Below are 12,608 nucleotides of genomic sequence, written 5' to 3'. Positions count from 1 at the left end.
GTGGCACTATATGTGAAAGAAAGTGTAGAATCAAATGAAATAAAAATCTTAAATGAACCAAACTGAAGCATAGAATCTATATGGATAGTAATTCCAGACTCTAACAATAAGAATATAACAGCAGGGAATTATTACTGACTAGCATGGTAACAGTGACTGTGAAATGCTCTGGGAGATTAGAGAGGCTATAAAAATAAAAAACTCAGTAATAATATCCCCATATTGACGGGGTACATGTCACCTTGGTATGAGATGTAGAGATAAAGTGTCTTGATACCATAAATGACTGCTTCTTGGAGCAGCTAGTCCTAGAGCCCACAAGAGGAGAGGCAATTCTTGATTTAGTCCTAAGTGGAGCACAGGATCTGGTCCAAGAGGTGGATATAGGTGGACTGCTTGGTAATAGTGACCATAATATAATTAAATTTAACATCTCTGTAGTGGGGAAAACACTACAGCAGCTCAACGCTGTAGCATTTAATTTCAGAAAGGGGGACTATACAAAAACGAGGAAGTTAGTTAAACAGAAATTAAAAGGTACAGTGTCAAAAGTGAAATCCCTGCATGGAAACTTTTTAAAGACACCATAATAGAGGCTCAACTTAAATGTATAGCCCAAATTAAAAAACATAGTAAGAGTGCCATCGTGGCTAAACAACAAAGTAAAACAAGCAGTGAGAGGCAAAAAGTCATCCTTTAAAAAGTACCAGTTAAATCCTAGTAAAGAAAATAGAAAGAAGCATAAACTCTGGCAAATAAAGTGTAAAAATATAATTAGGAAGACCAAAAAGGAATTTGAAGAACAGCTAGCCAAAGACTCAAAAAATAATAGAAATTTTTTTAAGTACCTCAAAAACAGGAAGCCTGCTAAACAACCAGTGGTGCCACTAGACAATCGAGGTACTAAAGGAGCACTCAAGGATAAGGCTATTGCGGAGAAACAAAATGAATTTTTTGCATCAGTGGTCTTGGCTGAGAATGTGAGGGAGATTCCCAAACCTGAGCCATTCTTTTCAGGTGACAAATCTGAAGAACTATCCCAGATTGAGGTGTCATTAGAGGAGGTTTGGGAGCAAATTGCTAAACTAAACAGTAATAAGTCACCAGGACCAGATGGTATTCACCCAAGACTTCTGAAGGAACTCAAATGTGAAATTGCAGAACTACTAACTATGTGGTTTGTAACCTATCATTTAAATCAGTTTCTGTACCAAATGACTGACGGATAGCTAATGTGATGCCAATTTTTAAAAAGGGCTCCACAGGTGATCCTGGCAATTACAGGCTGGTAAGCTTGACTTCAGTACCGAGAAAACTGGTCTTGAAACTACAGTCAAGAACAAAATTGTCAGACACATAAATGAACATACTTTACTGGGGAAGAGCCAACATGGTTTTTGTAAAGGGAAATCATGCCTCACCAATCCACTAAAATTCTTTAGGAGGGTCAACAAGTATGTGGACAAGGGGGAATCCAGTGGATATACTGTATTTAGATTTTCAGAAAGCCTTTGACAAGGTCCCTTACCAAAGGCTTTTAAGCAGAGTAAGCTGTCATGGGATAAGAAGGAAGGTCCTCTCCTGGATCAGTAAAAGAATAGGAATAAATGGTCAGTTTTCAGAATGGAGAGAGGTAAATGGTGGTGTCCCCCAGAGGTCTGCACTGGGACAAATCCTATTCAACATATTCATAAATGATCTGGAAAAAGGGGTAAACTGTGAGGTGGCAAAATTTTCAGATTATACAAAACCACTCAGTGTGCAGTGGCAGTCAAAAAAAAAACAACAATCAGAATGTTGGGAATCCTTAAGAAAGGGATAGATAACAATACAGAGAATATTGTATTGCCTCTCCTTATAAATTCATGGTACACCCCATGTTGAATACTGCTTTGATAAATGAAGGGGGAGGTGAGGTAACTCCCTTTCATGGACACCCAGCCAGCCAGTTAGCTGTAAAATCCCTCTTGGTGGCAGTTCTCTGGTTTGTTTGTTTGTTTTTTTTTAACCTGTAAAGAGTTAACAAAATTCCTCAGGTAAAGGAAAAAGAGTGGGCACCTGACCAAAAGAGCCAATGGGAAGGCTAGAACTTTTTAAAATGGAGGGGAAAAAAACTTTCCCTGTCTATTGTCTCCTTCTCTGGAAAACACGGAGAAGCTATGCTATAAGCAAGAATGCTGTGTAAGGCTTGAACCAGGAATAAAAATTCATCTTTCATACCTAGGAAAAAATCATTGGACAGAAAATGTTTAAATAGACGCGATCAGGTTTATCTCTTTATTTTGGCTTGTGGATCTCCTCTGTGCTAAACCCCAGGTGCTTTTGTTTGCTTTTAACTTTTAAGCTGTGCCCCAGGAAAGCTATTCTTGGTACTTAAATTTTGGAATTGCTCTTAAAATCTAGCAAAAACCTAAGTTCCAGATGTATTTTCTTCCTTTTTGTTTCTAATAAAATTTACTTGGTTTAAGAACAGGATTTGATTTTTGGTGTCCTAAGAGGTTTGTGCATGTTGTTCGATTAGCTGGTATCAACAGCTAATTTCCTTTGTTTTCTTTCTCAGCTCTTCCCTGGAGGGGAGTGAAAGGGTTTGAGGGTACCCCACAGGGAGGAATTCCCGAGTGCTCCTTCCTGGGTTCAAAGGGAGTTTTTGCATTTGGGTGGTGGCAGCATTTACCAAGCCAAAGTCAGAGAAAAGCTGTAATCTTGGGAGTGTAATACAAGCCTTGAGTGGCAAGCATTAGTTTTTAAAATCCTTGCGGGCCCCCACTTTCTGCGTGCAGATCTGGTCACCCCATCTCAAAAAAGATACACTGGAATGGAAAAGGTTCAGAAAAGGCAACAAAAGTAATTGGGATATGGAATTGCTTCCATATAGGAGAGATTAATAAAACTGGGACTTTCCAGCTTGGAAAAGAGATGACTAAGGGGGGATATGATAGAGGTTTATATAAAATCATGACTGGTGCAGAGAAGGTAAATAAGAAAGTGCTATTTACTCCTTCTCTTAACACAAGAACTAGGGGTCACCAAATGAAATTAATAGGCAGCAGGTTTAAAACAAAAGGAAGTATTTCTTCATACAACGCACAGTCAACCTGTGGAATTCCTTGCCAGAGGATGTTGTGAAGGCCAAGACTATAACAGGTTTCAAAAAAATAACTAGATAAATTCATGGAGAATAGGTCAATCAATGGCTATTAGCCAGGATGGGCAGGGATGGGAATGGTCGACAGGGGATGGATCTCTTGATGATTACCTGTTCTGTTCATTCCCTCTGGGGCACTTGGCATTGGCCCCTGTCAGAAGACAGGATACTGGACTAGATAGACCTTTGGTCTGACCCAGTATGGCTGTTGTTGTGTTCTTAATGTGTTACAGATTAATAAATCTGATTCTATTTCATATCAAATGGGAATTATTGTTAATTGATGAATTATATAAACCTTGCATCTTTACAAAGGGTGAATCCTCTAATCAAGACAATTTACATGCTGAAGCCTGGTCAGTAAGATGGGTACAAAAAGTAGAAAGGCTTGGTAGGGAGCTATTTATATGGGGGTGAGAGGATGCAAAGGTTGAACAGGAAAAGTGGAGCTGAAATTACATAGTATAGCTTTTGAATACAATCCTGGATGAATTTGAGGACCGATTCTTGGGAATGTCACTTTGGGTGTGGGTGTCTGGTATGATAACCCAGGCACATCAAAAGAACTCAAAGATATAATAGGACCATGAGAAGTAAAGACGTGAGAAAACCCAGAAGAATTGTGAGGCTGCACAGTCAAAAGAGTCAGAGGGAAAAAAAGGGGATAGTGCTTTCTAGACGTGTAAGGCTGTACCTTTACTACAACTGAACCAAGATAGGTCTGTCTAGCTATGTTATGCTTACTGCTTATTTCATTTTGAATCTGATTTATTTTAATCTCTACCTTTTTAAAAATCCAAACTATAATTAGCCCCTTTGAGTCCTAGGTAAAATGTGCTGAAGTCAAGTGGGTATACACTGTTGAAATGCAGATGACATTCTGACCTTTTCTCAGAGGCAGTTTGGGGAAAAAACAATACTTCTGTCCCAGAGCATTAATTTGAGGCAGCCCCCTAAGAAGTGCTATCCAAACACCAGTTGTGATTATTTGGGGAATAAGGAAAGCCAGTGAATTATGATTAGCAGGGATAGTGATCGGAAGGTCACATTGTGTCACTGATACTCCACTTTAATGTAGTTTAATGTTTCTTTTGTAATATTTTGACATATAAACAGCAAATAGTAAACATAAAACTCTCTTACAGGCTTCTCAAAATTATTGCTTATTCAGCTAGCTCCAGGCATTAGTGGTTTTTTTGCCATCCCACTGCTCTTCAGAGATAAACACTGATCAAACTGTTTACTAGCTATACATGTCTCTCCTACTCTTAAATATATGTGCTGCACCAGCCAGAATGTTTAGTGTTTGACAGATGTTCAGAGAAGAGTTTGGTAGAAACAACTGCCTGTCCAGTTTTGTTTGATTCCTCTGACAACCCTAGCAAAACATTGACTATTTACAAATTATAAATTCAGTTAAATGTTTCTTTTGATAGAGACAAAATGTCTCATGTGAATATGAATTGGTATGAATATTAATTATAAGAATAGTTGTGTACCAGGAGAAGAAAGTGCTGGGCTTCTTTATTAAAGTGACATTCAATTTTTGAGCCACTTGGTCAATACAAAAAAAAGTGTAATGTATTTTAAAAACAAATACAGAAAACCACCACCATCAAGCTAAACATTCTAAATAGAGAATCCTAAGGTTATGTTACCCTTCTCCCTTTCCTCCCCAGTATTTCCTGCAAAGGCGATGATATAGGAGAGGAATAAAAACTACTGCTTGTGTCCAAAATCTGTTGGGAGGAAGGTAGGATGTGGCAACATGGATTCTTTGCCTACCCAATTCATTCCATGAAAGTTATTCATATGAACAGGGTTCCATGGGTTTTGGGGCAGGAGGAAAGAGTGGTAGATTGTGAAAGCCATGTAGCCAGGAAAAAGTTGTTCTTCATATTATCATTCTTCTGGAAATACTGAAAGGCTTCCCTAAGGTGATGCTGTCACTGTCAAGATATATTTGTACCAGCACCCATCTATGTACACTTGAAAACCACCTGACAGGATTTGGGACTTGTGAGGGAGAAGGGACAGCCATGCTGACGTGGATGAATGGTGTGGTTCTCCAGAGGTAATGAAGAGACCCTGGGCTTCTAACCATACCCCAGAATCTTCAGCGAAACCTCATGGATCTTGAGAATCTGCAGATTATTATTACAGTTATAACTGCAGCTGGCTCCCTGCGTGGCATATTCTGCCACTGATCTCATTCTGTGGCAAACTTAATGGCATTAATGCCACCGAAATTTCAGTTTAACTTTTGGTCCCTTCTGCAGACTCTTTTTCTATGGTATGTCATGTTCTTGAGCCTTGTCATCCTGCCAACCTTTAATTTTGTAATCTGGGCATGCAGATGAGAGGTGACGGAAGCATATGCCATGCCTTTCCTCCAATTTTCCTTTGGGGTAATACTCAAATTATTTAGTATTCAAAATGTCAGTACTCTGCTTGCTTAGTACAATTGAGGAGAGAGGAATAGAGCTGTGAGAAGATTTTCAATGCTGGCATATCTGGTAAGTGTCTCTAAGTGTTTGCAAAATATATTGATTTTTGCAGTGACTTTTTCATTGAAGAGGTAGGTAGTTTTTGGAAGTGAGAATTGCTCTTGCTGCAGTAATGGCAGATATTCACTCTGGATCAAAATTGCAAATCCTTGTAAAAATATTCTAGAGGAGAAGAGACTATGTGAATACTTCTGAAGCAAAAATTGGTTAGTCTCCTACTGTTATAGTTAGGCAGATCACAGGAACGTATGTCAGGATGTAGTTATCCTGTGGTTACATGCATACTGAGAAGCCAAAATAAAATTGTTTACAACAACCTTGCTAATGTAACTTTATGTAAAATTGTCAAATATGGCCAGTTCTTCAAGTATCATTTGCAGTCCAGCATCTGGATTTTTATAGAAATGTAGTATTAAAAAAAAAAAAAAGGCATAACTGTTTCAAGCCTATAGACTCTACCTTTGTAAAACCTGGGATGTCTTCCACCCAGATTCCTGGCCCTCAGAAAGGAGTCCAACCCCTTTCATTGGAGCTACTACTTATAGTTGCCTGGTTAACACTGATCTAACTAGTGTGGGTTCACCCTTTTGTTGAAATCTTTCACAGCATATTTTTTGAACAAGTAATACTGTCCATTTAGGAGAGACCGGCAGCTGCAGCCTGAAGGGGGCTATTTTGTTTCCTTTTATATTATAGATACATATAATGTTATAGTTTCAACAGCTGTGGGCCCCACGTCCTTTTCTTACTGCTGACTAAGTAGTCTTGGTTTCTATTATGTTTTTCCCTTTTGTATTCCATCAGGAATGGCACATTTTCCTAGGATCCTAGTAGCATATGACCATTACACATAACATAATCTCTAATTGATATAGCCCGCCACAGTAATCCACATCTAAGATATATAAAAGCTACAGTACTGCAGTGCACTGCCTCTTAAAAGTACCCAGAAAGCTAATGCTTTGTCACTTTTGCCCTTGTTTTTGCTCTCTACCTTGTATCCATCTATTTTGTTGGTGACATTAAACAGATATTGCTGCTTCCAGTTCCATTACAGTGCTGCCCTGCTAATGCTGGGTCAGCAGGGATCCTGCCTCTGTTTTTCTTTTATCTGGTTGAAAAGTTGAATTAGTGTTGACTAGTGTGAGTCACAGTGTTTATATAGTCTGTGTTTTGTGTAATGCCCTGGCTTTGTATCACTAACACTTAAGGCTAAATACAGTAAAAAGTTGCCCTGAAACATATGTGAACATTCAGTGTATAATCACCACCACAATCACGCTCTTCCTTTGATAACTGGGATATTTTAATAGTACTCACATGAATGTAAAATATTTACCTCCAAACGTTACTGTTTTATTAGGTTTAGGAAGCTTCACCAATAAATAAAGCTATTGGGTAGAAAATTCCAATTGCTCACACCCAAAACCGATATTTTGGCAGTTCTCTACTGTTTTGGTTTTCCATAACCACCATCATTATTTTCAATAGTAACTTCAGTTGCTAACAAATTTATTCCTCCTGTCAGCTGCAGTGCCAGTTACAGGAAAGGCCTACATTTGAATGAGGATTTAATTACTTTTTGAGTCTCTCTGCACCAAAACGTGTAGGTTGTAAATATGGATGGATTTAGGGCAGATCCATGGTCCCTAGATGATCCCCAGCATGCAGAATTTCATCAGTGTTTTGATGCGGCAACATAAAGGTCACAATTTCAGGTCTGGCAATAGGCTCACTTCATCTGTCCCTCTGTCATCTGTATTGGTGGGAAGCAGAGAGTGGCTGACCTAGTAAAGAAAACATAGTGTGACTGTTAAACACAAACCAAACATGATGCACCTTGAAAATGTAAAAGCAGCAGTAAACACAAAGCTGGGAGCAACTGGAAGCCCTGGGTGAGAGTATAAAACTACTGCACTATCCTGGGATCAAGGGAAGAGTTTCTTGAGATAAGTCTAAAGCAAACTGAAATATTACAGGCCCTTTTTCTAGGGTGACTGAACATGTGGTGAAGAAGAATAAAAAAATTACAAGTTGAGTATGAAAAACCAAGCATGCACCTATCATGCTAGGATTCTGATCCCACCAAAGGGGGAGGGGAATGTAATTAGAAAACCTTCAGCTCAAAAAGAAAAATCCCACCAAAAGTAGAACTATATGTGTCAGCTAACATCATGACCGTTCTTTTGTTTTATCCCCACCTGTCTCCTCTTGATCCACACTTTATTTTTACCCTTTGAAATGGGAAGCTCTTTGGAGCAAGAAATGTTGTCTTATGATTTTGGAAAGCACACAGCGCACACTCTGTACTCCTCCATTATTTGTTCTACTCTCTTAAGTGGGAAGTCTTGTGTCTCCCAAGAGAGCTTACCGAGCTGTCCTGCATTATCTTTATTGTTGAAAGTCTTGTGCAAAGATAGGGGTCTTAAACTGGACTCTAAATGTGGCAAGGCTAAGGCTTGTCTTAATCTCCAATGGCTGAGAATTCTGTAGCTGAAGGCCTTCCATTGTGAATGCCCAGCCCCAAAGTGAGCGAACATGTCAGGATGAGTCACGGTAAGAGGTGGTGACTGATAGGGTCCTAAACCACTGAGTGCTTTAAGGAACAGAGCACAGTCTTTGAAATTGGTCTGGAATTGGATAGGGAGACAGTGTAGCAATGTGAACCACCACTGAAATATACTTGTTGGGGCCTCTTATTGAGGAGGATGGCCAGTGTGTGTGTGTTGACCCAATAGCAACTTTCATCCATTCTGGTATACTGAGGGTGTATAAAAAATGGTTTTAAAAAAGGATTCTTTTAAATTTTAAATAGGTGGGGTTTTTTTTAGAATTAACCTATTTAAAATTAAATTTAAAATTGACAACCTATGTTAAAGCCTACACTTGGTACTGTTTGCCAGAAGTTGGGAATGAGTGACAGGAGATGGATCACTTGATGATGATCTGTTTTTTCATTCCCTCTGGGCACCTGGTATTGGCTACTGTCAGAAGACAGGATACTGGAATGATATAAACACTCAGGTACTATGTTATGCTTGCTAATTTTTTGGATAACCAGACATTTTTGCTGCAACTATATTACATTCATTTAAAAAAAGAAGTGACCTGTACAATAGAAAATTCAGAAGACTAAAAGTCTTAACACAAGTGCTGTAGAAATTGAGTCGTCAGGATAATCTTGTACATTTTACAGGTACTGAATGTCAGTGCAGTACTAATTGCATGCTCAAAATATTTGTAAAATTGTGGACTGTGCAAAGTAAGCTGATTAAGATCAAAACTGCGGAGGAAGCCTAATATTGCAGGATCTGCAATTTCAGCAATATCGTGAAAGAAGTAGTGCCTTAGCTATGTAGTTATTTAAATAAATGTATAGAGATACAGTATACGCTCCTGGTTAACAAAAAGAAACACTAAACTAAGTGCAAAGGCTACATTTAGTTGCAAATCAAAATGTTTTAATGGTTATCAGCCTTTCTTTAGGAAAATAACAAAGTCCTGGACATATTAAAATCAATTATTCAGAGCAAGGTTTCCTGCTTGCTGTTTTAAATCATAATTAAAATCAGTGATTTATATCATAGAATAGAATCATAGAATATCAGGTTTGGAAGGGACCTCAGGAGGTCATCTAGTCCAACTCCTTGCTCAAAGCAGGACCAATCCCTAACGAAATCATCCCAGCCAGGGCTTTGTCAAGCCAGGCCTTAAAAACCACAAAGGAAGGAGATTCCACCACCTCCCTAGGTAACCCATTCCAGTGCTTCACCACCCTCCTAGTGAAAAAGTTTTTCCTAATATCCAACTCAAACCTCCCCAGCTGCAACTTGAGACCATTACTCCTTGTTCTGTCATCTGGTACCACTGAGAACAGTCTAGATTCATCCTCTCTGGAACCCCCTTTCAGGTAGTTGAAAGCAGCAGAATCCCCCGTCAATTCTTCTCTTCTGCAGACTAAATTATCCCAGTTCCCTCAGCCTCTCCTCATAAATCATGTGCTCCAACCCCCTAATCATTTTTGTTGCCCTCTAGTCTCCCTGAAACCACAGTTCAAATCCCAAAGATTCATCCCTTGGCCGTTATGAAGGGTGATAAGTTGAGTTACATGTACTTAGTGTGTGGAAATCTTTGATTCCATAAAAGCTAATATTTTCTTTTCTTCTTGTGTGGATGTGAGGGTAAGGCTTTTAGCTGGGAGCCCATAATCCATATTCAAGCACTTAAATAAGTGGTTTGATTTTTCAAAAGTGCTGAGCACCTAGCAGTTTCTTTTTAAGTCAGTGAGGGCCACAAAATGCTTTGCTCTTTTGAAATATTGGGCCATTTCTTTAAGTACCTAAATATGGATTTAAGGGCCTATAATAGGCTGCCAGTTTCCATACTAGTTTCCTGCTTGGCTGCCACCCTCCAAAAAAACAAATGGCTGCCTTTCAGCAATATTTTATTTCTCAGTCTCTGAAGCATTTTGGGATGAAAAGTGCAATAAAAATGTACATTATTTTTAAAGTTTATTTTATTTATTGTAGGATCAGATTGAAGAATTCAATAAACTTTACTCTTTGTATCCACCTTTGAGATGTCACACAGATAAAGTCCCTTTATCCCTTAGCAAAGAAAATCCCCCTTCTTGCTCAGGTTAAATTGATTATGTGTCTACAGCAGGAATTTACAGTGATCCCTAGTTAATTACATAGGAATGAGATCATTTGGCTTCATTGTAAGGATAGTAAGGCTGTCTTCTCTGGTTTATCAGATGCAGCACCTCCTTGTTCCTTTGCTCCCATAGTTGTTTCCATTCCTGGTTTTTAATCACATCGTACAATTATAGTTAAAACTAAAGCAGGCAGTAGATTTAAAGGCTTGAGGAGGAAAAAAATGCTTTGCCTTGTGTATCTTTAAATTTTTTTAAAATAGTTCTGGTTCATCTAACACAGGTGCCCTGAAAATAGTGCAAAGAAACTGACATGAGTATGTTGCCTTATAGGTCAAGTTTAGTTACATAAACCTGTAGACCTAAAAAAAGTAAAACTCACTCAGCCACTCTTATAAATATTGGTAAGCTTTTTTGCATCTGAAAGTAATATTCACTCTCTTCTCCTGCCACATTGTTTTTGTTCACATTGGAATAGGTAACTCCTGCAAGATTTTGTGAGGGTTTTAGCTGATATTTGTAATATGCTTTGAAGATGCAAAGCATCACATAAAATATTGAGTAGTAGTGTATGTAACTGAAGTTGTTGGTAGAATTTAGCATTATGTAGTGATTGTGATATCCCTGTATTATGTAAATTTGTTTTAAATGAACACATTATAAAATACTTGTCTTAAAAATCATTTATTTGCTTACCTGTAATTTCAGATAATGGAGGACAGACTTTGGGAGGTGGAAATAACTGGCCTCTAAGAGGAAGAAAGTGGACGCTCTGGGAAGGAGGAGTGAGAGGAGTAGGATTTGTTGCAAGTCCTTTACTGAAACAGAGGGGAGTAGAAAGTCATGAACTGATCCACATCTCTGACTGGCTGCCTACTCTAGTAAATCTTGCTGGGGGACATATAAACAGCACTAAGCCTCTGGATGGCTTTGATGTGTGGAAAACTATCAGGTAACTTGCATTTCAAATAACTGTGTCAGAATCCTGCTAAGATAAGACTGTTATCAGCAAGAGCAACAGACCTGAAATTGGGAGAAACCGAGACATATATATGATCCTGAATAAGATTGAGAAAAAAAAAATAATTTGCTAAATAAAAGGATAGGTTTAAATCCATGCACATTTTTCCTCCAGGAGGAGAACAGGAATGAAGAAAGCACCATAAATGAAAGATGCCAGTAACGTTACTTAATTCATCTCTGGAAGGTGTGCTCAGATGCCGTGATGACAGATGTAGCATGATAACTTGAATAGAATGGAAGAGAATAGATTAGTTACACATTTTTAACAATGAGGGTGATTAACAATTAGAACAAACTACCAACTGAAATGGTGGATTCTCCATCTGCTGGTGTCTTCAAATCAAGACTGGATGCCTTTCTGGACCTTGCACTTTAGTCATAGACAAGGTATTGGTCTCAACACTGTGGTAACTGGGTGAAATTTAATGGCCTGTGATATACAGGAGGTCAGACAGGATGATAGAATTGTCCCTTCTGTCCTCGAACTCTATGAATATAGAATTAGCTCTTGCTAAATGTTTATTCAGTCCTTTGGTCTTCCAAAGATGGAATTCCCTGAGGTTTATCCTACCACACATGGGTTATGGAGTTCTCAGAGTCTGAGTTCCTGCATGTATTAAAAGTCCTTGACACGCTTTGCAAGAGTTGGGGTTTTCCTGGTGATCTTGGTCTAAATTCCTTTATTCCTCCCTTCTACACTTTCATGAAGCGTGCTATGTGCTAGCTAGCTGCCTAAATTCCATTCCCTCCCTTCTAAGGAGTGGCTTCATTTCAGTGATATTTGAATATAGTTTTGGGTCACTTAAGGACCAGTCAAGATGCTAGCTATATAGCAAGGTAAAATAGTGCTACAATTAAAGCAGAGGCTGGACTTTCTAATTCCTACAGACCAAACATTGCAGGTTTAATGCTTTGTGTATTAGTTATTGATTATAATGCTTAAAGTTTTTGGTCCAACTAGTAATTTTGGTAAAAGCCTTTCAGTGTTATGGGGGACTCTGTGTGTGAGTATTGTATTTCAATAACAGAAATTATAAAACAGAAACTATATAAATATCTCCCCAACAAATTGAGATTGTTAAAACTAAAGCTGAGCTCCTTTTCCTATTAATACCTCGCCACTGCCCACATTTCGCAACTTTAACAGCCTCCACCACTGAGATACAACATAGCCAGCTAACGCACATGGAAACATGTTAGTTTGCACCTTGGTGGTACTTTTCAGTCATGGTAAGCTAACATTCAAGAGCTAACATGACTGATAAATGCATCCATTTTT

At 38.5% G+C, this 12,608-nt stretch overlaps 1 protein-coding gene across 2 annotated transcripts in view; it reads left to right on the top strand.

Moving 5' to 3' along the window:
• ARSB (arylsulfatase B) overlaps positions 1-12,608 on the top strand; it is an 88,512-nt gene that overhangs the window by 38,486 nt on the left and 37,418 nt on the right. For both annotated transcript variants that reach the window (XM_030567408.1, XM_030567409.1), the window contains one exon: positions 11,015-11,258. In XM_030567408.1, coding sequence (XP_030423268.1) covers positions 11,015-11,258 — 244 coding nt within the window. The remainder of the gene's footprint in view (positions 1-11,014; positions 11,259-12,608) is intronic.

This window comes from Gopherus evgoodei, chromosome 6, assembly GCF_007399415.2.
Source record: "Gopherus evgoodei ecotype Sinaloan lineage chromosome 6, rGopEvg1_v1.p, whole genome shotgun sequence".
Lineage (NCBI taxonomy): Eukaryota > Metazoa > Chordata > Testudines > Testudinidae > Gopherus > Gopherus evgoodei.
The sequence above is the reverse complement of the archived record's forward strand: the minus strand, read 5'-3'. Positions and strand labels throughout refer to the sequence as shown.